This window comes from Suricata suricatta, chromosome X, assembly GCF_006229205.1.
Source record: "Suricata suricatta isolate VVHF042 chromosome X, meerkat_22Aug2017_6uvM2_HiC, whole genome shotgun sequence".
NCBI classification, from domain to species: Eukaryota; Metazoa; Chordata; class Mammalia; order Carnivora; family Herpestidae; genus Suricata; species Suricata suricatta.
In genome coordinates this window covers 53,141,237-53,164,823 of record NC_043717.1, presented here as the reverse complement: position 1 = coordinate 53,164,823, position 23,587 = coordinate 53,141,237, and the positions used below count along the sequence as shown (strand labels likewise).

Sequence of the window (23,587 nt, the reverse complement as noted above, 5' to 3'; positions counted from 1 at the left end):
CCCCCCTCCCCCCTCCCCCCCAACCCTCAGTTCATTCTCAGCTTTCAATAGTCTCTCAAGTTCTGCATCCCTCTCTCTCCCCAACTCTCTCTCCCTCCTCCGTTCCCCCTGGTTCTCCATTAGGTCTCTCTTGTTTTCCTGCTAGACCTATGAGTGCAAACATATGGTTTCTGTCCTTCTCTGCCTGGCTTACTTCACTAAAGTTTTTTTAAATTTCACAGATTAAGATAAGCCAAAAGAACAAGGGAAGTCAGGGGGATCTGGGTGGCTCAGTTGGTTAAGCATCTGACTTTGGCTCACGTTATAATCTTGCAGTTCATGAGTTTGAGCCCCATGTCTGACAGCTCAGACACTGAGCCACCTTCAGATTCTGTGTCTCCCTCTCTCTCTGCCCCTCCCCTGCTCGCACTTTCTCTCTCGCAAAAATAAATAAACATCAAAAAAATTTAAAGAAAAAGAACAAGGGAAATCAGTTCGGCTATAATAAGACATATATGTTTCTTTAAGATCACAATGCTCTGCATATTTAAAGAAATAAAAACTATAGGGTTCATGGGAAAATGAGGTTGGGATACAACACTTAAAACGTTTGTCAGAAATACATACAAAGCGATAGGAACAGGGGGCGCCTGGGTGACTCAGTCAGTTAAGTGTCCAACTTCAGCTCAGGTCATGATCTCATGGTTCATGGGTTCAAGTCTCATGTCAGGCTCTCTGATGACAGCTCAGAGCCTTGAGCCTGCTTCAGATTCTGTATCTCCCTCTCTCTTTGCCCTTGCCATTCAAGCGCTCGTTCTCTCTCTCTCTCTCTCTCTCTCAAAAATAAAATAAACATTGGGCGCCTGGGTGACTCAGTCAGTGAAGCATCCGACTTCAGCTCAAGTCATGATCTCGTGGTCTGTGAGTTCAAGCCCCACATTGGGCTCTGGGCTGACAGCTTAGAACTCGGAGCCTGTTTTGGATTCTGTGCCTCCCTTTGTCTCTGCCTCTCCCTTGCTCACGCTCTGTCTCTCTTGCTCTCAAAGATAAATGAAACATCAAAAAATAACAAATAAAATAAACATCAAAAATTTTTTCAAAACAAAAGAACCTAATTAACACAGTATTGTAACGTTATGCATGGTAAATGTTTAAGAAATATATAAGTGCCACAAGAAATATGGCACTTGTACCTTGAAAAAGACCTAAGGTTTGCTCATGGACATGTGCACCCATTTTCTTGCCAACTGACCTGCTGGGCTCCCATGCCCATCACCCTGTGTGCCAGAGGAAGAGAACAAGAAAGATAGCACAAGAGTGAGTGGAAAGAGAAAAAAAACTTGGAACAGACAGGATAATTAAAAAAAATAAACTATGAAGAAAGGGAAGGAAATTAAAGAAACGTGGTCATGAGAAGGGAGCATCTCAGGAGTTGCTATTAAGTGGTAGAAGCAGTGTTATCTGAAATTAGACAGAAGGTTGTAACACAAAACATGGATGACAATGATTCTATTTCCTCCTGAGGTGTGTGCATGTGTGTGTTTTGGGTATTCTTAAACGGCTCATTTCAGCTGAGTGTACACTCTCACAATTGTGCATAAGCAAATGTAGAATTTATGTTACACTCAAATTGTTCCCTAATGTATCAAATGCATCAGAATAAATTTGTATTTGCAAAACAACTGTTATAGCAGGACTGCCTTTTTTTCCAACATAAATTATCATGGTTTTTTTTTTTTTTTGTCTGTTTTGTCTTGTTTGCTTTTTAGGTATTACTAATCTACCACAAATAATTAAGCAAAAAAAATGTGAACTTCACTATGATAGTTCAGCAGGTAAAATACAATTTTTTAATATTTTTAATGTTCATTTATTTTTGAGGGAAAGAGAGACAGAGTATGAGTGGTGGAGGGGCAGAGGGAAAGAGAGAGATATAGAATCTGAAGCAGGCTCCAGTCTCTGAGCTGTCAGCACAGAGCCCAGTGCAGGGCTCAAACTCAAGAACCATGAAATCATGACCTGAGCTGAAGTTGGACGCTGACTAAGCCATCCAAGGGCCCCTAAAGTACAGTTTTAAAAGCCAATACACGTCAAGACAAGGAGCTATGTTTAGAATAGTACATAGTGGATCAAAACAGGCCTGTGGAGAAAGGCTGACTTGGGCTCAAATCTGGGCTCAACCTTACACTTTCTGCATGATCTTCCACAAGTTTATAACCTTTTTGAGCACTCACTTTTCAGTAAAAATGCTTTTAACTGCATATACCTTCTAGGATGGTAATAAAAAGTAAATGTGTTCAAGTACACAAAACTCTTAGCATAGTATCTGGCCTGTAATAAACATTTATCGAGTGCTACTTTCCTTTTTTCTCCATTTTACTGGGTGAATATGGTCTTTCGCAGGAGGACCCTCTTTGGCTACAACCCTCCCTGAGATCCCCAAAGGGAGCACTCTATAAACTTTTTCTCCCTTTCTTTTATTTACAGGTTCAAGAATATAGAGAGGCTCTTGAAGCTGTCCTCATCAAGGGTAAAAATGGAGTCCCACTTTTGCCGGAGCTATATAGTGTTCCTCCAGATAAGGTGAGCTGGAGAACTGCTGTAACATGATGCTGAGAGAAGATGAGCAGTGCCTCCACAGGACTGCCTCATTTGAGTCAAATCATTTTTAATTTTCTGATTTTCATGTTCTAAAAACATAAGATGATAAAAATATGATTTAACTCCTTTGAAACTAAATGTTTTCGATGTTAATTTCCATTTTTGAGACAGAGAGCATGACGGGGGAGGGACAGAGTTGGGGGGAGACAGAGGATCCAAAGCAGGCCCTGCACTGAGAGGGGAGAGCCTGATGCGGGGCCTCAAGCTCACAAATCAGAAGATCATGACCTGAGCTGAAGCTGGACATTTAACCTACTGAGCTACCCAGGCACCCCCAGAAATTGCTTTATTTTTAAAGACCAAACCTTAAGGTTGAGAATGATATGGAGATCAGTAGGCAGAAGTAAAGTGATGTTCTGTGTGAACTGTCAGGATTTGGTACTCTCTGTTTTGAGGTCAGTAATATGGGATTGTCTGAGTAGATCAGGCTTGGAAAATGAAGCATGTCTCCGTTTTTCCACCATGCCAGATGGGAGTACCATTTCTCCTCTTTTTCATTATGAAAGAGCATTAGGCATGGGAGGGCTGCAGTCTTCTATCTGGTGGGGATGGATGGAATAAACTTCTAGCAACATCAGCAGCACCATCTGAAAACTTGTTAGAAATGCAGATCTTGGGCTTTCCTCCACACCTACTTGGTCAGAATCTGCCTTTGGATAAGATACTCAGGTGATTTGTATGTACCTACATTTAAAGGAGCACTTCCTGGGGCACCTGGGGCACTCAATCAGTTAAGCGTCAGATCTCAGCTCAGGTCGTGATCTTGCGGTTCATGAGTTCATGGCCCTCATTGGGCTCTGTGCTGACAGCTCAGAGCCTGGAGCTGCGTCGGATTCTGTGTCTCCCTCTCTCTGCCCCTCCCCCACTTTCTCTCTTTCTCTCTCTCTCCTTCTCTCCCTCTCTCCCTCTCCCTCTCTCTCTCTCAAAAATAAATATTTTTTAAAAATTTAGAGGAGCACTTTCCTAGATTGTAGTCACAGTGCTTGACTTTTCGGTGCATTGCATATGTAACCATTTTATCACAATCCAGATTCAGCCCTTTTGTTATCCAGTATCTTTAACCTTCTATTGCCTTTTGTATGGCTCCTTTATCTTTTCTTTTAGGTTGATGAAGAATATCAAAATCCTCACACTGTGGACCGAGTCCCCATGGGCAAGTTGCCCCATATGTGGGGTCAGTCTCTGTACATCTTAGGAAGCTTGATGGCAGAGGTAAGGGGAAGCATCAAGGCTCTTCCACTTTTTTTCTGCTTAAGTCATTGTGAGAATCATATTTGTGAGTAGCTCATTAAGTCTGGATATACCTTTTGCCCTTTATATTTTGCCTTATTTATATATTTTCCTCCGGGTCAGGTCCTGAGAGTGGGAATATGGCCAATCCTTGACAAAAATCTTTCCCCCTGACAACCATGTCTCTCATGCTGCCTAGGGCTTCCTACCTTGGTACTGTACTTGGAGCTGCTCTGAGGTCAATGCCTAGATCTTACTCTTTCAAATAACTCCCCTAGTGCCTGGTGACTGATGGATGCATTTGTGCTTAGATAGTAAGGTTGACTGATAATAGATTTAAGTACTAACTTTTCCAAGCAATACAATGTTTCATTATCTAATTGAATAAGCTGATAAGATAATCTTAGGCACCATGACAAGTGTTTGGGAGCATCATAGTTTTTAAAATATATATATTTCTTTGAGAGGGGGAAAGAGAGAGAGAGAGAGAGAGAGAGAGAGAGAGAGAGAATCCTAAGCAGTCTTCTCACTGTCAGCGCAGAGCCCAATGTGAGGCTCAAACTCAGAAACCTTGAGATCATGACCTGAGCCAAGAGCAAGAGTCCAACGTTAAACTGATTGAGCCACCTAGGCGCCCCAGGAACATCATAGTTTTAAAAAATTTATTGTTTGGGGTTTTTTTTGTTAAAGGGCCCTTAAAATTTTTTTTATGTTAAATCCTGTTGAAACAGCTCTTTAATTTAGCACTTGGGAATTTCGTACTTTATGTCCATCTTATTTTGAGCTATCATAAGGGTTATCTTTCTTGGAATTTTCCAGATTTACTGGCAAAACTATTTCCCCATTTTCAGATATTATGGTAATCTATAACTGAGGCTCCTAGAAGATCTGAGGTGGGACTTAGCTATCCTTTCTGAGCCAGTCTCTTTGATCAGTTTATACATGACTATTTATTTTCTGCCGCTGTTTTTGTTCTATTTGGGGTTTTTTTTCTGTTTCATTGACCTATAATTGACATTCATCCATGTGAGTTTCAGGTGTACAGCATAAAAGTTTGATTATCTTTAGTTGATATTATGAAGAACTTAGCAATAATGAGAGAAAAGTTGGTTTAAAATAATCCTTACCTGATGACTTTCTCATTCAGTGCTATACATAAATTAAATGCTCTGAAAAAGGAAGAAATGAATGGTGTTTTTAATGGCAAAATGGGTGAATTCACCCCATTTCAGCAAGGACAGAAAATCAAGTCAAAAGATATCTGCTGAGTAGAAAGAATAACAGTCACATGAATAAATGAGAACACAAGACTTAAATTATTGATAATAAGTGCTGTGGTTTGATTATCTAATTATATACATTCAGAGAAGATGGAGGTGTAGCTAAAAAACTTTCTGCTTATCACTTATTCCCCATCCATTTTCAACAAAGAACTTGTGGCCACAACTAGAAGTTAATTTTTTCCATTTTTATATAGTTTATTTATTTATTAATAGTTTATTGCCAAATTGGTTTCCATATAACACCCAGTGCTCTTCCCCACAAGTGCCCTCCTCCATTACCACCACCACCCTTCCCCCTCCACCTCCCGCTTCTTCTCCCCCTCCCACTTCAACCCTCTGTTCCTTTTCAGTATTCAATAGTCTCTCAGGTTTTGCATCCCTCTCTCTCCCCAACTCTCTGTCCCTCTTCCCCTCCCCATGGTCCTCCATTAGGTTTCTCCTTTTCTCCTGTTATACCTACAAGAGCAATCATATGGTATCTGTCCTCCTCTGCCTGACTTACTTCGCTTAGCATGGCACCCTTGAGGTCCATCCACTTTGCTACAAATGGCCAGATTTCATTCTTTCTCATTGCCATGTAATACTCCATTGTATATAAATACCACATCTTCTTGATCCACTCATCAGGTGATGGACATTTAGGCTCTTTCCATGATTAGGCTATTGTAGAAAGTGCCGCTATGAACATTGGGGTATATGTGCTCCTATGCATCAGCACTTCTGTATCCCTTGGATAGATCTCTAGTAGTGCTATTGCTGGGTCATAGGGGAGTTCTACTGATAGGTTTTTGAAGAACCTCCATACTGCTTTGCAGAGTGGCTGCACCAGTTTACATTGCCACCAACAGTGTAGGAGGGTGCCCATCTCTCCACACCCTCGCCAGCATCTAGAGTCTCTTGATTTGTTCATTTTAGCCACTCTCACTGGCGTGAGATGGTATCTCAATGTGGTTTTGATTTGTGTTTCCGTGATGAGAAATGATGCTAAGCATCATTTCATGTGTCTGTTGGCCATCTGGATGTCCTCTTTGGAGAAGTGTCTGTTCAGGTTTTCTGCCCTTTTCCTCGCTGGATTATTCATTTTTCTGGAATGGATTTTGGTGAGTTCCTTGTAGAATTTGGATACTAGCTCTTTATCTGATATGTCATTTGCCACTGTCTTTTCCCATTCCATCGGTTACCTATTAGTTTTCTTGATTGTTTCCTTTGCAGTACAGAAGCTTTTTATCTTGATGAGGTCCCAATAGTTCATTTTTACTTTTAGTTCCCTTGCCTTTGGGGATGTGTCGAGTAGGAAATTGCTGTGGTTAAGGTCTAAAAGACTGTTTGCTACTTACTCCTCAAGGGTTTTGATGGTTTTCTGTCTCACATTCAGGTCCTTCAGCCATTTTGAGTTTATTTTTGTGTAAGGTGTAAAAAAGTTGTCTAGTTTAATTCTTCTGCATGTTGCTGTCCAGTTCTCCCAGCATCACCTGCTAAAGAGGCAGTCTTTTTTCCACTGGATACTCTTTCCTGCTTTGTCAAAGATTAATTGGCCTTATATTTTTGGGCCCAGTTCTGGGTTCTTTATTCTGTTCCATTGGTCTATATGTCTTGTTTTTGTGCCAATACCGTACTGTCTTGATGACAGCTTTGTAGTAGAGGCCAAAGTCTGGGATTGTGATGACTCCCGTTTTGATTTTCTTCTTCAATATTACATTGGCTATTCGGGGTCTTTTGTGGTTCCATACAAATTTTAAGATAGCTTTTTCTAGCTTCCAGAAGAACGCTGGTGCAATTTTGATGGGGATTGCATTGAATGTGTAGATTGCTTTGGGTAATAATGACATTGTAACAATGTTTATTCTTCTGATCCATGAGATAGAATATTTTGCCATTTTTTGGTGTCTTCTTCAATCTCATTCATAAGTTTTCTATAGTTTTCATCCTTGGTTAGGTTTATTCCTAGGTATTTTATGGTTTTTTGTGCAATTGTGAATAGGATCAGTTTCTTGATTTCTCTTTCCATTGCTTCATTATTGGTATATAGCAAGGAAACCGGTTTCTGTACATTGATTTTGTACCGTGCAACTTTACTGAATTCATTGATCAGTTCTAGGAAGCCTCTGGTGGAGTCGATCAGGTTTTCCATGTAGAGTATCATGTCATCTGCGAAAAGTGAATGTTTGGCTTCTTCTTTGCCAATTCTGATGCCTTTTCTTTCCTTTGGTTGTCTGATGGCTGGTGCTAGGACTTCCAGCACTATGTTAAACAACAGTGGTGAGAGTGGACACCCCTGCTGTGTTCCTGATCTCAGCGGAAAGCTCTCAGTTTTTCCCCAGTGAGGATGATACTGGCTGTGGGCTTTTCATAAACTGCTTTTATAATGTTTAGGTAAATTCCTTCTATTCCGACTTTCTCAAGGATTTTTATTAAGAAAGAGTGGAATTTGTCCATTTCTACTAGGTTGTCCAGTCTGTTGGCATATAGATTTCATGGTAATCTCTAATTATTGCTTATATTTCTAAGGGAATGGTGTTAATAGATGAATTTTCAGTCATGATTTTTGTCTATTTGAGTGCTATCTCTTTTCTTTCTAAGGACCCAGGCTAGAGGTTTATCAATTTTGTTTATTTTTTTCAAAAAACCAACTCTTGGTTTCATTGATCTGCTCAACTGTTTTTTTTTTATTCTATATTGTTTATTTCTTCCCTGATCATTATTATTTTTCTTCTGCTGGGTTTGGGGGTGCTCTTGCTGCTCCCCTTATAGTTCCATTAGGTGCTCTGTTAGATTTTGAATACGTGCTTTTTCTAGTTTGTTGAAATAAGCCTGGATTTCAATATACTTTCCTCTTAGAACTGGTTTGCTGCGTCCTTGTGAGTATGAATTATTGTATTTTCATTTGTTTTCATATATTTTGTAATTTTCTCTAATTTTCTGATTAGCCCAGTCATTCTTTAGTAGGGGGATTTTTAACCTCCACATGTTTGTTTTCCAGACTTTTTCCTGTGGTTAATTCCAAGTTTCATAGCATTGTGATCTGAAAGTTTGCATGGTATAATCTCTATTCGTTTATACTTATGGAGGGCTGCTTTATGCCCCACTATGTGATCTATCTTGGAGAATATGCCACGTGCACTCGAGAAAAAGGTGAATTTCCTAACTTTAGGATGCAGAGTTCTCTATATATCTATCAATTCCATCTGTTCCAAGGTGTCGTTCAGGTCCATTGTTTCTTTAGAGATTTTCTGTCTGGTTGATCCATCCATTGCTGTCAGTGGAATATTAAATTCCCCTGCAATTAGCACATTCTTATCAATAAAATTGTTTCTGTTTGTAATTGTTTTATGTATTTGGGCGCTCCCAAATTTGGCGCATAGATTTTTATAATTATTAGCTCTTCCTGATGGAGAGACCCTGTAATTATTATATAATGTCCTTCTTCATCTCTTGTTATTGCCTTTACTTTAAAGTCGTTTGTCTGATATAAGTATGGCTCCTCCAGCTTTTTGGGGGGGGAAGGGGTTCCAGTCACCTGATAGATATTTCTCCATCTCTTTACTTTCAATCTTAAGGTGTCTTTGGGTCGAAAATGAGTCTCTTGTAGACAGCAAATAGATGGATTTTGGGTTTTGATCCATTCTGCTACCCTGTGTCATTTACTTGGAGCATTCAGTCTATTTACATTCAATGTTATTATTGAAAATTGTGGGTTTACATTCATTGTGTTCTCCGTAGAATTCATGTTTGTAGTGGTGTCTCTGGCACCTTGTATTCTTTGCAACATTTCCCTCATAGAGTCCCTCTTAGGATTTCTTGTAGGGCTGGTTTGGTGGTGATGAATTCTTTCAATTTTTGTTTATTTGGGAACACCTTTATCTCTCCTTCTATTCTGAATGACAGGCTTGCTGGATAAAGGATTCTTAGCTGCATATTTTTTCTGTTCATCTCATTGAGGATTTCTTGCCATTGCTTCCTGGCCTCCCAAGTTTCATTAGATAGGTCTGTAACCATTCTGATAGGTTTCCTGTGTATGTTAGGGCCCTTTTATTCATAGCTGCTTTCAGAATTCTCTCTTTATCTTTATATTTTGCCAGTTTCACTATGATATGTCAAGCTAAAAGTCGACTCAAGTTACATCTTAAGGGAGTTCTTTGTGCCTCTTGAATTTGAATGTCTATTATTCCCCAGATTCAGGAAATTCTCAGTCATAATTTGGTCTAATACCCCTTCAGGACCTCTCTCTCTTTCTTCCTCTTCAGGAATTCCTATGATAAGGATGTTGTTCCATTTGATTGTATCGCTCAGGTCTCAAATTCTCTTTTCCTGCTTCTGTATCAATTTCTCTCTTTTTTTCTTGGCTTCCTCTTTTGCTATACCTGTGTCTTCTAATTCACCTATTCTTCTCTCTGTCTCTTCAATTCGTGAGGTGTCCGCCTCCATTTTATTATTCACACATTTATAGCCTTTTTTTTTTAACTCGTCATAGCTATTTTGAAAGTTTCTAGTGATTGTGTTAGTCGGTTCTCTGCTGCTTTTTTGAAGTCCAGCGATTAATTTCATGACAACTCTTTTAAATCCTTGTTCAGTTATGTTACTTAGATCTGTTTTGAGCAGTTCTGTTGCTTTGCCTTCTTCCTGGAGTTTTTTTAGGGGAGAGTCTTTTGTTTTGTCATTTTGGCTAGTTTTCTATCTCTTTGTCAGTTTTAAAAGCTCGTTGTGCACTGTGCACCTGTTAGTATTGCTCTGTTAAAGGAGCCTTATTGACTGCCCCAGGCCTGTTGCTTCAGGAAATTTTCTTTTAATGGTATCTCTCAGTTTCTCTTGTTGTGCCTTTGCTTATTTTATTTCCCTACTCAGCAATATTTGGTACTGTCCGTCATGCATACTTTGGCTTGTTTCTTGGGGTAGCCCTGAAAAGGAAAACAGACAAACACACAGGGAACAAAAGCATGCAAACGCACAGACAAATCCAACAAACAAACAAATTAAAAGGAGGAAAGGAAGAAAAGAAAAAGAAGGGAGAGCAAAGAGAATAATAGAAAGGAAGAGAAGAAAAAATAAGGGAGGGCAAAGACAACAAAAGACAATGGACAGTCTAAAAGCATATAACCAGTGGAGGGGAGAGATAAGGATCAGATAAGGGAGAATATATCTGGATGGCAAGAGAAAAAAAAGGAAAAAAAGAGGGAGAATAGAAAAAGGAAAATAAAGAGTAAAAATTTTAAAAAGTAAAAAATGTAATAATATTAAAAAATAAGTACAAAAATAGTAGCAGCTCCCCCTAGCAGATAGGCATGGTTTGGTGTATCTAGGGGTCGGGGGCTGCTCTCAGATGCCCCACCTTGGTGGTTGCTGAGGATGAATGGCATCACCTCAAGCTCCGCTGGAACTAAGCCCTGCAAGCCACTCTTATGAGTCTACCTCCTTGTGCCACTTGGCAAGCCAAGCTGTATTTTCCAGGCCATCCTCACTTCAAAATCCTAGTCCGTGCACTTTAATGCTACCACAGATGAGATGTACTCGCTTTTGCAGCCGGCTTCTTAGCTGGGATCTTGTAGGGAGAGGAAGCAGTTTCTTTTTGTTCTGTCTGGGATTCGCGCCACTGCTGCTGGAGGCAAGGTGAACTCCAGCAGCCACCACCATGCTCCTGCAGCCACTACCGCCACCAGCTCCCTGCCAGGATTGCATAGGGTTGGGGGCTGTTTTTCCTGGTGCCACCCAGGATTCACGCTGCCCAGTGGTTTTTTATGGAGTGAGAGTGTTTCTCTCCATGCTGGGTTAAACGTTCTTTATCTCTTCTCTAGAGATAGTACTATGAGTGTGTTTAGTTTCTCTTTCTCTTCCCTTTGTCTCTCAGGGGCTCTGCATGCTTTCCCTGTATTGGGCTGGGGCTCTCACCTCTTGGGCTGGCCCATTTTCCAGTCTTCCCAGTTTGCACTCAGTCAGGCATCTTTGAGGTTGTCTTCTTTCTGGAGTCTGTATTTTCTCTTCCCACTCTTGCAGATAAGAGTAATGTTCTTCTCAGTTTGATCGATGGGGTGGATGAAGTTTACAGAGCTCCCTTCTTCTATGTCACCTTGCCTGCTCTCCTAGCTTATTTATTTTTGAGACAGAAATATAGCACGAGAGTGGGATACACTGAATCTGAAACAGGCTCCAGGCTCTGAGCTTTCAGCGTAAAACCTAATGCGGGGCTTGAACAGAGGAATTGGAAGATCTTGACCTGAGCCAAAGCCAGACGCTTAACTGACTGAGCTACCCCGATGCCCCTAGAAGTTAATTCCAGATGAAATTAATTTGAATGTGTATTTAGGAGTTAAAACATTTTTTATATAGTGAAGGTATTTTCTTTCCATACCTGCCTATCACATGTTATGATGTGAGGTATTTGTCCTCAAATATTAGCTTTCTAACCCCCCGAAAGGCTACAGTGGAAAAAGTTTGAATTTAGGGAACTTGCACAAATAAATTACTTGTCAGCCAAAAAAATTAGCTCTTTGGTTGAGCTGTAATAATCTATCTTTTTATGGTTTTTCTTTAGGGATTTTTAGCTCCTGGAGAAATTGATCCCCTGAATCGAAGATTTTCTACTGTACCAAAGCCAGATGTTGTCGTTCAAGGTATGGATTCTTATTGCCAGCAGAAAAACTTTATATTAAAGATCTATTTTGGACCAGTAAATGATGGCTTTATTGTTTATCATGTGTTTTGTTCAGCATCAAAAAGTATACAGGAACTTGGTTCTGTTTTGGTTTCAAGATTGCTATTAATCTTAATCATGAACAAATACTTAATAAATGATGTTATTTGACACTCTTAACCACTCCTGACTTCTAATCTTTTATTTGTCATGATATTGTAACCTTGCGATTATTTCCACTTTCTTTCTGAACATTCCTTCTCTGCTTTTTCTTTTAGTACTCCTTTTTTCTCATACCCTTTTAATGGTCGTGTACTTAATCTCATACTCTTGTCTTTCTGTATTTACACTCTATTAGTTTGCTAGTGCTACCTCCTTCATAATAAATTTGCTTCCATGGCTCCAAATATTCCCTCATTGGAGAGTACTTGAAACCTTTATTTTTTTATTTCTAACAATCAACTTAAATTTTGAAGTATCTACTGTATGCAAAACACTGGGCTAAGCTCTATAAACATTTTCAGAATTCTAGCCCCAATATCTATAAAGCAATTTTACCATTTATACTTCTAATGCAAAACTGACCTCTTCTGTCTGCATTCTTTCACCTTTCCCATGAAAAACAGATCTTTGCACCTTCCTTATCTCTTTTTATGACCTCACTATCATTCTAGTTTCCTAGGGTAGAAAGCTCCAGGTTTCTGACTCTCCAACAACACAATCCAGTGTGGTACTAATCTCTTTTGAAATGTCTCCAGTCAATTGACTTTCAGGTTGATGCTATATGGGAAATAATCCTGTATAGTTTACTCTTCCCTTCCCATGAAATACTCTGTTCTTCTTTGAGGCTTATGCTAACTGGCTCTGTTGATCTCCTGGTTCTCTAATTCATTCATTTAGCTTATAGCCTTCCTTTTCTTCCCCAACTCCTGCCATAGTGCTAGATTTCAGCATCATAGTAAGTGCCATCTGACATTTTAGCCTCAAAATTCCTGGATATCCATAGCCCTAGGGACCTTTCTCTCCATCCCTATGTTACCCACTCATTTTGAGGACCAAACTTTAGAACAATCCCACCTCATATATCTTCCATTCCAAAAAGAATCCAGCTTATGGTCATAGATGCATATTATTTCAGTGTTTTTTTCTTCCTATGAAATTTGTCTCTATCTTCTTTTTTTCTTGTTTTTTTATTAATAGTTTATTGCCGTTGGTTTCCATGTAATACCCAGTGCTTTACCGCACAAGTGCCCCCCTCCATGACCATCACCCCACAACCCCTTTCTTCCTCCCTCTTCAGCCCTCAGTTTCTTTTCAGTATTCAAGAGTCTCTCATGACTTGCATCCCTCCCTCTCCCTAACTTTCTTTCCCCCCTTCCCTTTCCCATGGTCCCTTGTTAGGTTTCTCCTGTTAGACCTATGAGTGAATGTTTTCACTCATAGGACATTTATCTCTATTTTCTTACAGTCTGTTCTTCCCTACCTATTTGTTAATCATTTAAATAGCATAATCACCAGTACACTACAACTCTAATCCCACATCAGTCTTACCATCTGCATTTTCTTTTTCTATTAGGCTCTTTATTTTAATTCAAGTATAGTTAACATTCAGTGTTATGTTAGGATCAGATGTACAATATAGTGATTTAACAATTCTATACATTACTCAAGGCTCATCATGTTAAGTGTAATCTTTAATCCCTATCACCTATTTCATCCATCCTTCCACATACCACTCCTCTGGTAACCATCAAATTATTATTTGTAGTTAAGAAGCTATTTCTTGTTTTGTCCCTCACTCTCTTTTCTTCCTTTGCTTGTTTTATTTTTTAAATTCCACATATGAGTGGACTCAAATGGCATTTGCCTTTCTCTGACTGGTTTATCTCACTTAGCATTATACTCCCTAGCTCCCTCCATGTTGTTGCAAATGGCAAGATTTCATCCATTTTTGTGGCTGGATAATATTCCATTGTATATGTACACCACATCCATTTATCTATGGACATTTGGGCTGCTTCCATAATTTAGCTATTGTTGATAGCACTACTATAAACATTAGGGTGCACGTGTTCCCTTGAATCAATAGTTTAGTATCCTTTTAGTAAATACCTAGTAGTGCAATTGCTGGGTCAAAAGGTAGTCTTATTTTTAACTCTTTGAGGAAGCTCTGTACTGTTTCCCACAGTGGCTACACCAGTTTGCATTGCCATCAACAGTGAAAGATGATTGCTTTTTCTCCACATCCTTGTCAACACTTGTTTCTTATGCTTTTGCTTTTAGCCATTCAGACAGGTGTGGCTATCTCATTATAATTTTGATTTTGATTTCCCTGATGATGATGTTGAGCATCCTGTCATGTGTCTGTTAGCCATCTGTATGTCTTCTTTGGGAAATGTCTGTTTATGTGTTCTGTCCATTTTTTAATCGGATTATTTGTTTTTGGGGTGATGAATTATATCAGTTCTTTATATATTTTGATACTAACCCTTTATCAGATATATCATTTGCAAATATCTTCTCCCATTGAGTGGGTTCCATTTTAGTTTTATTGATGGTTTTTTTTGCTATGCAGAAGCTTTTTATTTTGATGTAGTCCCAACAGTTTATTTTTCCTTTTCTTTCCCTTGCCTCAGAAGACATACCTAGAGTAAACTTGCTATGGCCAATGTAAGAGAAATTATTGCCCATACTCTCTACTAGTATTTTTATGTTTTCAGATCTCACATTTAAGTCTTTAATACGTTTTGAGATTATGTTTTGTGTATCGTGTAAAAAAAGTGATCCAGTTTCATTTTTTTGCATGTTGTCCACATTTCCCAGGACTATTTATTGAAGAGACTGTTTTTTCCCCCCATTGGATTTTCTTTCCTCCTTTCTTGAAGATTAATTGACCATATAATTGAGTTTATTTCTGAGTTTTATATTCTGTTCTCTTGACCTGTGTGTCTACTTTTATGTCAGTACCATACTGTTTTGACTGCTACAACTTTGTAATATCACTTGGAGTCTGGAATTGTGATACCTCCCATTTTGTTTTCCTTTTTTGAGATTGATTTGCCTATTTGGGATCTTTTGTGGTTCCATACACATTTTAGGATTGTTTATTCTAGTTCTATGAAAAGTGCTGTTGGTATTTTAATAGGAATTGCATTAGATTGCTTTGGGTAGACATTTTAACAATATTTGTTCTTCTAACACATCAGCATGGAATGTCTTTCCATTCTTTGTATTGTCTTGTATTTCTTTCATCAGTGTTTTATAGTTTTCAGAGTACAGGTCTTTCACCTCTTTGGTTAAGTTTGTTCCTAGATATTTTATTGGATTTTACAATTGGTGGAATTGAGTATCATGCCATCTGTAAATAGTGAAAATTGTATTGCTTTCTTATCAGTTTGGATGCCTTTTTTTTTTTTTTGATGTCTGATTGCTATGGCTAGGCAAATGTCCATCAACTGCTGAATGGATCAAGAAGATGTAGTATATACATACAGTGGAACGTTACTCAGCCATTAAAATGAATGAAACCTTGTCATTTGCAACAACATGGATGTAACTAGAGTATATTATGTTAAGTGATTTCACTCATATGTGGAATTCAAGAAACAAAACAGGTTAACATAGGGGAGGTGAAGGAAAAATAAAGTAAGATAAAAACAGAGAGGGAGGCAAACCATAAGAGATTCTTTACTATAGAGAACAAGCTGAAGGTGGGGGAATGGACTAAATGGGTGGTGAGTATTAAGGGGGGTGCTTGTTGTGATGATCACTGGGTATTATACTTAAGTGATAAGTCACTAAATTCTACTCCTGAAACCAATATCATATGTTAGCTAACTTGAATTTAAATAAAATCTTGGAAGAAAAAATGTCTATATTGTTTGATAGTAAAAAAATGATTGTTATGGCTAGGACTTCCAGCACTATATTGAATAAAAGTGGTGAGAGTAGATATCCTTGGCTTGTTCCTGACCTTGAGGGAAAGCTCTGGGTCTTCCCCCATGAAGGATATTAGCTGTGGGTCTTTCATATAAGGCGTTTATTATGTTGAGGTATGTTTCCTCTAAACCTACTTTGTTGAGGGTTTTATCATGAACAGATACTGTACTTTGTCAGATGCTTTTTCTACATCTCTTGAAATGATCATATGGTTCTTGTCCTTTGTCTTATTGATGTGATGTATCACTTTGATTTGCAAATATATAACCAGTCATGCATCCCAGGAATAAATCCCACTTGACCATGGGGAATTTTTAAAAATTATTTATTTTTTAATTTACATCCAAGTTAGTTAGCATACTTAGTGCAGTAATTTCAGGCGTAGATTCCTTAATGCCCCTTACCCATTTAGCCCATCCCCCTCCCACAATCTATCAACCCTCTGTTTCTTCTCTATATTTAAGAGTCTCATGTTTTTTTCTTAAATTTTTAAATGTTTTTTAATTTATTTTTGATAGAGAGAGAGAGTATGAGAAGGGGAGGGTCAGAGAGAGAGGGAGACACAGACTCTGAAGCAGGCTCCAGGCTCTGAGCTAGCTGTCAGCACAGAGCCCGATTCCGGGCTCGAACCCATGAACTGTGAGATCATGACCTGAGCTGAAGCCAGATGCTTAACCGACTGAGCCACCCAGGCACCCCAGAGTCTCTTATGTTTTTCCCCCTCCCTGGTTTTATATTATTTTTGCTTCCCTTCCCTTATGTTCATCTGTTTTGTTTTTTAAAGTCTTCATATGAGTGAAGTCATATGATATTTGTCTTTCTCTGACTAATTTTGCTTGGCATAATACCCTCTAGTTCCATCCACACAGTTGCAGATAGCAAGATTTCATTCTTTCTGGTTGCCAAGTAATACTCCATTGTATATATATATACCACTACTTCTTTAGCCGCTCATCCATTGATGGACATTTGGGCTCTTTCCATACTTTGGCTTATGTTGATAGTGCTGCTATAAACAGTGGGGTGCATGTGCCCCTTTTTTTAAGTTTTTTAAAAAATTTTTAAATGTTTTTATTTATTTTTGAGACACAGAGAGTGCAAGGAGGGGAGGGTCAGAGAGAGAGATATACAGAATCTGAAGCAGGCGCCCGGCTCTGAGCTAGCTGTCAGCACAGAGCCTGACGCGGGGCTCGAAGCCACAAACCGTGAGATCATGACCTGAGCCGAAGCCAGATGTTTAACCGACTGAGACACCCAGGCACCCCGGCATGTGGCCCTTCAAAACAGCATCTCTGTATCCTTTAGATAAATACCTCATAGTGCCATTGCTAAGTCATATGGTAGTTCTATTTCTAATTTTTTGAGAAACATCCATACTGTTTTCCAGAGTGGCTGCACCAATTTGCATTCCCATCAGCACTGCAAAAGAGATACCTTTCTCCATATCCTTGCCAACATCTGTTGTTGCCTGAATTGTTAATATTAGCCATTCTGACAGGTGTGAGGTGTTATCTCATTTTGGTTTTGATTTTTATTTTCCTGATGATGAGTGATGTTGAGCATTTTTTTATTCATCGGTTGCCATCTGATGTCTTCTTTAGAGAAGTGTCTATTCATGTCTTTTGTCCATTTCTTCACTGGATTATTTGTTTTTTGGTATTGAATATGGTGAGTTCGTTATGGATTTTGTATACTAGCCCTTTATCTGATATGTCATTTGCAAATATCTTCTCCCTTTCCATTGGTTGCCTTTTAGTTTTGTTGATTGTTTCCTTCGCTGGGCAGAAGCTTTTTTATTTTAAAAAATTCCCGTAGTCAAGGGAGACTACTGAATACTGAATACTGAAGGGGGAGGGGGAGGGAGGGATGGGATGATGGTCATGGAGAAGGGCACTCATGGGGAAGAGCACTGGGTGTTATATGGAAACCAATTTGACAATAAACTATTATTAAAAAAATAAAAATAAAAAATGGAAATCGTAAAAAAAAAAAAAAGGTCCCGGTAATTTAATTTTGCTTTTGTTTCCCTTGCCTCCAGAGACGTGTTGAGTAAGAAGTTGCTGCAGCCCAGGTCAAAGAGGTTTTTGCCTCCTTTCTCCTCTAGGACTTTGATGGCTTCCTGTCTTACATCTAGGTCTTTCATCCATTTTGTGTTTATTTTTGTTTATGGTATAAGAAAGTGATCCAGGTTCATTTTTCTGCATGTAGGTGTCCAGTTTTCCCAGCATCATTTGCTGAAGAGACTTTCTTTATTCCATTGGATATTCTTTCCTGCTTTGTGAAAGATTAGTTGGCCATATATTTGTGGATCCATTTCTCAGTTCTGTATTCTGTTCCAGTGATATGAATGTCTGTTTTGTGCCAGTACCATACAGCTTTGCAATACAGCTTGAGGTCCGGGATTGTGATGCCTCTGGCTTTGGTTTTCTTTTTCAAGATTACTTTGGCTATTCAGGGTCTTTTCTGGTTCCATACAAATTTTAAGATTGTTTCTTTTAACTTTGTGCAAAATACTGGTGTTATTTTGATAGGGATTGCATTGAATATGTAGATTGCTTTGGGTGGTATTAACATTTTAACAATATTTGTTCTTTCTATCCAGGAGCATGGAATATTTTCCCTTTTTTAGTGTGTGTGTGTGTGTGTGTGTGTGTGTGTGTGTGTGTGTGTGTGTGTCTTCTTCAATTTCTTTCATAAACTTTCTATAGTTTTCAGTGTATAAATTTTCACCTGTTTGGTTAGGTTTATTCCTAGGTATTTTATGGATTTTGGTACAATTGTGAATAGGATTGATTCCTTTATTTCTCTGTTGCTTCATTATTGATATATAGGAATGCAGCCAATTTTTCTGCATTGATTTTATATCCTGTGACTCTGCTGAATTCATGGATCAGTTCTAGCAGTTTTTTGGTGGAATTTTTTGGGTTTTCCATATAGAGTATCATGTCATCTGCGAAGAGTGAAAGTTTGAGCTCCAGCTGGCCGATTTGGATGCCTTTTATTCCTTTGTGTTGTCTGATTGCTAAGGCTAAGACTTCCAATACTATGTTGAATAACAGTGGTGAGAGTGGACATGCCTGTCATATTCCTGACCTTAGGGAGAAAGCTATCAGTTTTTTCCCATTGAGGATGATATTTTGATCTTGAGGTATGATCTTTCTATCCCTACTTTCTAGAGAGTTTTTGTCAGGAATGGATGCTGTATTTTGTCAAATGCTTTCTCTGCAATGATTGAGAGGCTCATGTGGTTACTGTCCTTTCTTTTATGGATATGATATATCACATTGATTGTTTGGTTGGTATTGAACCAGTCCTGCATCCCAGGTATAAATCCCACTTGGTCGTGCTGAATAATTTTTTTTTTGATGTATTGTTGGATCTGTTTGGCTACTATATTTTTGCAGATTTTTGCATCCACGTTCATTCCGGGAATTGGTCTATCCTCCTCCTTTGTAGTGGGGTCTCTGTCTGGTTTTGGAATCAAGGTAATGCTGGCCTCATAGAATGAGTTTGGAAGCTTTCCTTCCATTTCTATTTTTTGGAGCAGCTTCAAGAGAATAGGTGTTAACTCTTCCTTAAATGTTTGGTAGAATCCCCCTAGAAAGCCATCTGGCCCTGGTCTCTTGTTTTTTGGGAGATTTTTGATTACTAATTCTATATCTCTACTGGTTATGAGTCTGTTTAATTTTCTATTTCTTCCTGTTTGGGTTTTCGTAGTTTACATGTTTCTGGGAATTTGTCCATATCTTCCAAATTGTCCATTTTATTGGCATATAATTGCTCATAATATTCTCTTACTATTGTTTGTGTTTTTGCTGTGTTGGTTGTGATTTCTCCTCTTTAATTCTTGATTTTACTTATTTGGGTCCTTTCCCTTTTTCTTTTCTTTTTAAAAAAATTTTTAACGTTTATTTCTTTCTGAGAGAGACAGAGACAGAGTTTGAGCAGAAGAGGGATAGAGAGAGAAGGAAACACGGAATCGAAAGAAGGCTCCAGGCTCTGAGCTATCAACACAGAGCCAGATGTAGGGCTCGAACTCATGAACTGTGAGATCATGACCTGAGCCAAAGTCTGACACTTAACCGACTGAGCCACCCAGGCACCTCACTTTTTCCTGTTTAATCAAACTGGCTAGGAATTAATCATTTATTTTTCTTCCAAAGAACTACCTTCTGGCTTCATTGAAGTGTTCTACTGTCTTTTTTGTTTTGAATAACATTGATTTCTTCTTTAATCTTTATTATTTTATGCCTTCTGCTGGTTTGGCATTTTATTTGCTGTTCTTTTTCCAGCCCTTTAAGGTGTAAGGTTAGGTTGTGTATCTGAGGCCTTTCTTCCTTCTTTAGAAAGGCCTGTTTTGCTATATACCTCCCTTTTATATACATCCCAGAGGTTTTGGTCTGTGGTGTTATCATTTTCGTTGGCTTCCATGTACCTCTTAATTTCCTCTTTAACTTCTTGGGTAGGCCAGTGAATGTATTTTTAAATGTATTTGGATTTGTTTGCTAATATTTTGTTGAAGATTTTTGCATGTATATTTTTGAGAGATTGGCCTGTAGTTCTCTTTTTTTGTGGTATCTTCATCTCATTTTGGTATAATGGTGATAACTGAATTTAGAGAATAAATTTGGAAATCTTCCTCTTCTAAATTTTGGAATAGTTTGAGAATAAGTATTAACTCTGATAGGAGGTTTATCAATTTTGTTGATCTTTTTAAACAATCACCTCTTGATTTCATTGATCTGTGCCATTGTTGTTTTTCTTTTTTTAGTTTCTATATCATTTGTTTCTACTGTAATCATTTATTTATTATTTCATTGCTTCTGCTTGTTTTGGGTTTTGTTTCTTCCTTTTTTTCTATCTTCTTTGAGTGTAAATTTAGGTTTTTCTTTGAAAATTTTCTTGCTTCTTGAGATATGCTTGTATTGCTGTACACTTCCCTCTTAGAAACACTTCTGCAACATCCCAAAGAATTGGACCATTGTGTTTTCATTTCATTTGTTTCTATGTACTTTTTATTCCTTCTTTTATTTTCTGGCTGACCTATTCATTGTTCATGTCATTTAAACTTCAAGTATTTATGGTCGTACCAGATTTTTTTTTTTCTTGTGGTTGATTTCTAGTTTCACAGCGTTGTCAGAAAAGCTGTGTGGTATGACTTTGACCTTTTTAAATTTGTTGAGACTTGTTTTGTGGCCTAATTGTAATCTGTACTGGAGAATGTTCCACATGCACTTGAGAAGAATGTTTATTCTCCTGTTTAGTGATGGCATTCTCTGAAAATATCTGTTAAATACATCTGGTCCAGTGTGTCATTTACAGCCACTGTTTCCTCGTTGACTTTATATTTGGATGAACTGTCCATTGGTGTAAGTGGGGTGTTAAAGTCCCCTACTACTATTGTATTACTATCAGTTCCTTTATGTTTGTTATTAACTCTTTTGTGTGTTTGGGTGCTCCTGTGTTTGATGCAGAAATATTTATAATTGTTATATCCACTTGTTAGATTGTTCCCATTATTATTACATAGTGTCCTTCTTTTTCTCTTGTTACAGCCTTTATTTTACAGTCTAGTTTGTCTGATAACTATTGTTACCCCGGCTTTCTTTTGACATCAATTTGCAGTCTGCAGGTATCTTTAGGTCTGAAAGGAGTCTCTTGAAGGCAGGATAGAGATGGGTCTTATTTTTTTAATCCATCCTTTCACCCTGTCTTTTGATTGGAGGATTTATTCCATTTACATTCAACGTATTTATTGATAGATATGTATTTAGTGCTATTTTGTTACATGTTTGGTGGGTGTTTTTGTATCTTTTCTCTGATCCTTTCTTCTCTTACACTCTTTTATGGTTTGTTACCTTTCTTTGGTGGTATACTTGTATTTTTTCTCTTTATTCTCTGCATATCTATTACTAGCTTTTTATTTGTGGTTACGCTAGGTTTGTATATAACATCTTTTGCCTGTACTATTCTATATGTTGATGGTTATTTAAATTTGAACCCATTCTTCATTAATCCCTCCCAACTCTTTAGGTGTATGGTATCATATTAGACATCCTATTATTTTATGAATGCATTGACTGAGTTTTAACAGAAATACTTATGTCTACTGCTTTTGTAAATATAATACTTATTTTATTACTTTTCATACTCTCACTTATGGTCTTTTCTTTCCACTCCTTTCTTATAGAGCTGGTTTAGTGATCATGAACTCCTTTGGTTTTGTTTTTTTTTTTTGTCTGAGAAACTCTTTATCTCTCCTATTCTGATTGATAGTCTTGCTGAATAGAGTATTCTTAGCTGAAGATTTTTCCCTTCCAGCATTTTGAATATATCATGCCACTCCCTTCTGGTCTGCAAAAATCTGCTGAAAAATCTGCTGATGGCCTTTTGGAGTTTCCTTTGTATGTAACTGTCTTCTCTCTTACTGCTTTTAAAATTATTCATTACTACTCTTTGCCATGTTAATTACTAAGTGTCTCAGTGTGGGCCTCCTAGGGTTGATTTTTTGTGGGGATCTCTGTGCCTCCTGGATGTGGATACGTTGCCTTCTCTGGATTAGGGATATTTTCAGCTGTTATTTCATCAAATAAATTTTCTACCTCCTATTCTCTCTTTTCTTCTTCTGGGATATCTATAACGTGAATGTATTACCTTGATGGAGTCCCTGAGTTCCCTAACACAGTTCTCACTTTGCATAATATTTTTTCCCTCTCATTTACTCAGCTTAATTGTTTTCCATTACTCTGCCTTCCAGATCAATAATTTGTTTTTCTACTCCTCTAGCTTCGCATTTATTCCATCAAGTGTATTTTTAATTTCAGTTATTGTCTTCTTCATCTTTGATTGGTTCATTTTTTTTAAGTTTAAAAAGATGTAATTGGGTTTATTAACCAATTCATGAATCAAGCAGCATCCTATCTAGCCAATAGAGAGGAGCTCCAAATGGACTACAGAAAGAGAAACGTTTTTATTTTTTTATTTTTTTTAGGTTAATAAGTATTTTTTAATAATAGTTTATTGTCAAATTGGTTTCCTTATAACACCCAGTGCTTCTCACCACAAGTGCCCCCCACCATGACCATCACCCCTTTCTCTCCCTCCCACTCCCCCTTCAGTCCATGGTTCGTTTTCAGTATTTAGTAGTCTCCCTTGATCTGTGTCCCTCACTCTTCCCCTCTCTCTTTCCCCCTTCCTCTCCCCATGGTCCCCTGCCAGGTCTCTCCTGTTAGACCTATGAATGCAAACATATGGTATCTATCCTTCTCTGCCTGACTTATTTCGCTCAGCATGACACCCTTGAGGTCCATCCACTTTGCTACAAATGGCCAGATTTCATTCTTCCTCATTGCCATATAGTACTCCATTGTATATATATACCACATCTTCTTGATCCATTCATCAGTTGATGGACATTTAGGCTCTTTCCATGATTTGGCTATTGTAGAAAGTGCCGCTATGAACATTGGGCGTACATGTGCTCCTATGCATCAGCAATTCTGTATCCCCTGGGTAAATCCCTAGCAGTGCTATTGCTGGGTCATAGGGGAGTTCTATCAATAGTTTAAAATCTCTTTGTTGAAGGTTTCCCTGATGGCTTCCACTCTTTTCTCAAGTTCAGCAACTACCTTTTTTTTATTTTTTTATTTTTTATTTTTTTTCAATATTTTATTGTCAAGTTGTTTTCCATACAACACCCAGTGCTCTTCCCCATAAGTGCCCTCCACCATCACCACCACCTCTTTTCCCCCCTCCCACTTCCCCTTCAACTCTCAGTTCATTTTCAGCATTCAATAGTCTCTCAAGTTTTGTATCCCTCTCTCTCCCCAACTCTCTCTCCCTCCTCCGCTCCCCCTGGTTCTCCATTAGG

At 38.2% G+C, this 23,587-nt stretch overlaps 1 protein-coding gene across 4 annotated transcripts in view; it reads left to right on the top strand.

Annotated features, from left to right (window-relative positions):
• Positions 1-23,587, top strand: part of PHKA1 (phosphorylase kinase regulatory subunit alpha 1) — a 195,992-nt gene that overhangs the window by 49,655 nt on the left and 122,750 nt on the right. For all 4 annotated transcript variants that reach the window (XM_029930576.1, XM_029930578.1, XM_029930579.1 and 1 more), the window contains 3 exons: positions 2,467-2,562; positions 3,745-3,852; positions 11,680-11,758. In XM_029930576.1, the coding sequence (XP_029786436.1) occupies positions 2,467-2,562; positions 3,745-3,852; positions 11,680-11,758 (283 nt within the window). The remainder of the gene's footprint in view (positions 1-2,466; positions 2,563-3,744; positions 3,853-11,679; positions 11,759-23,587) is intronic.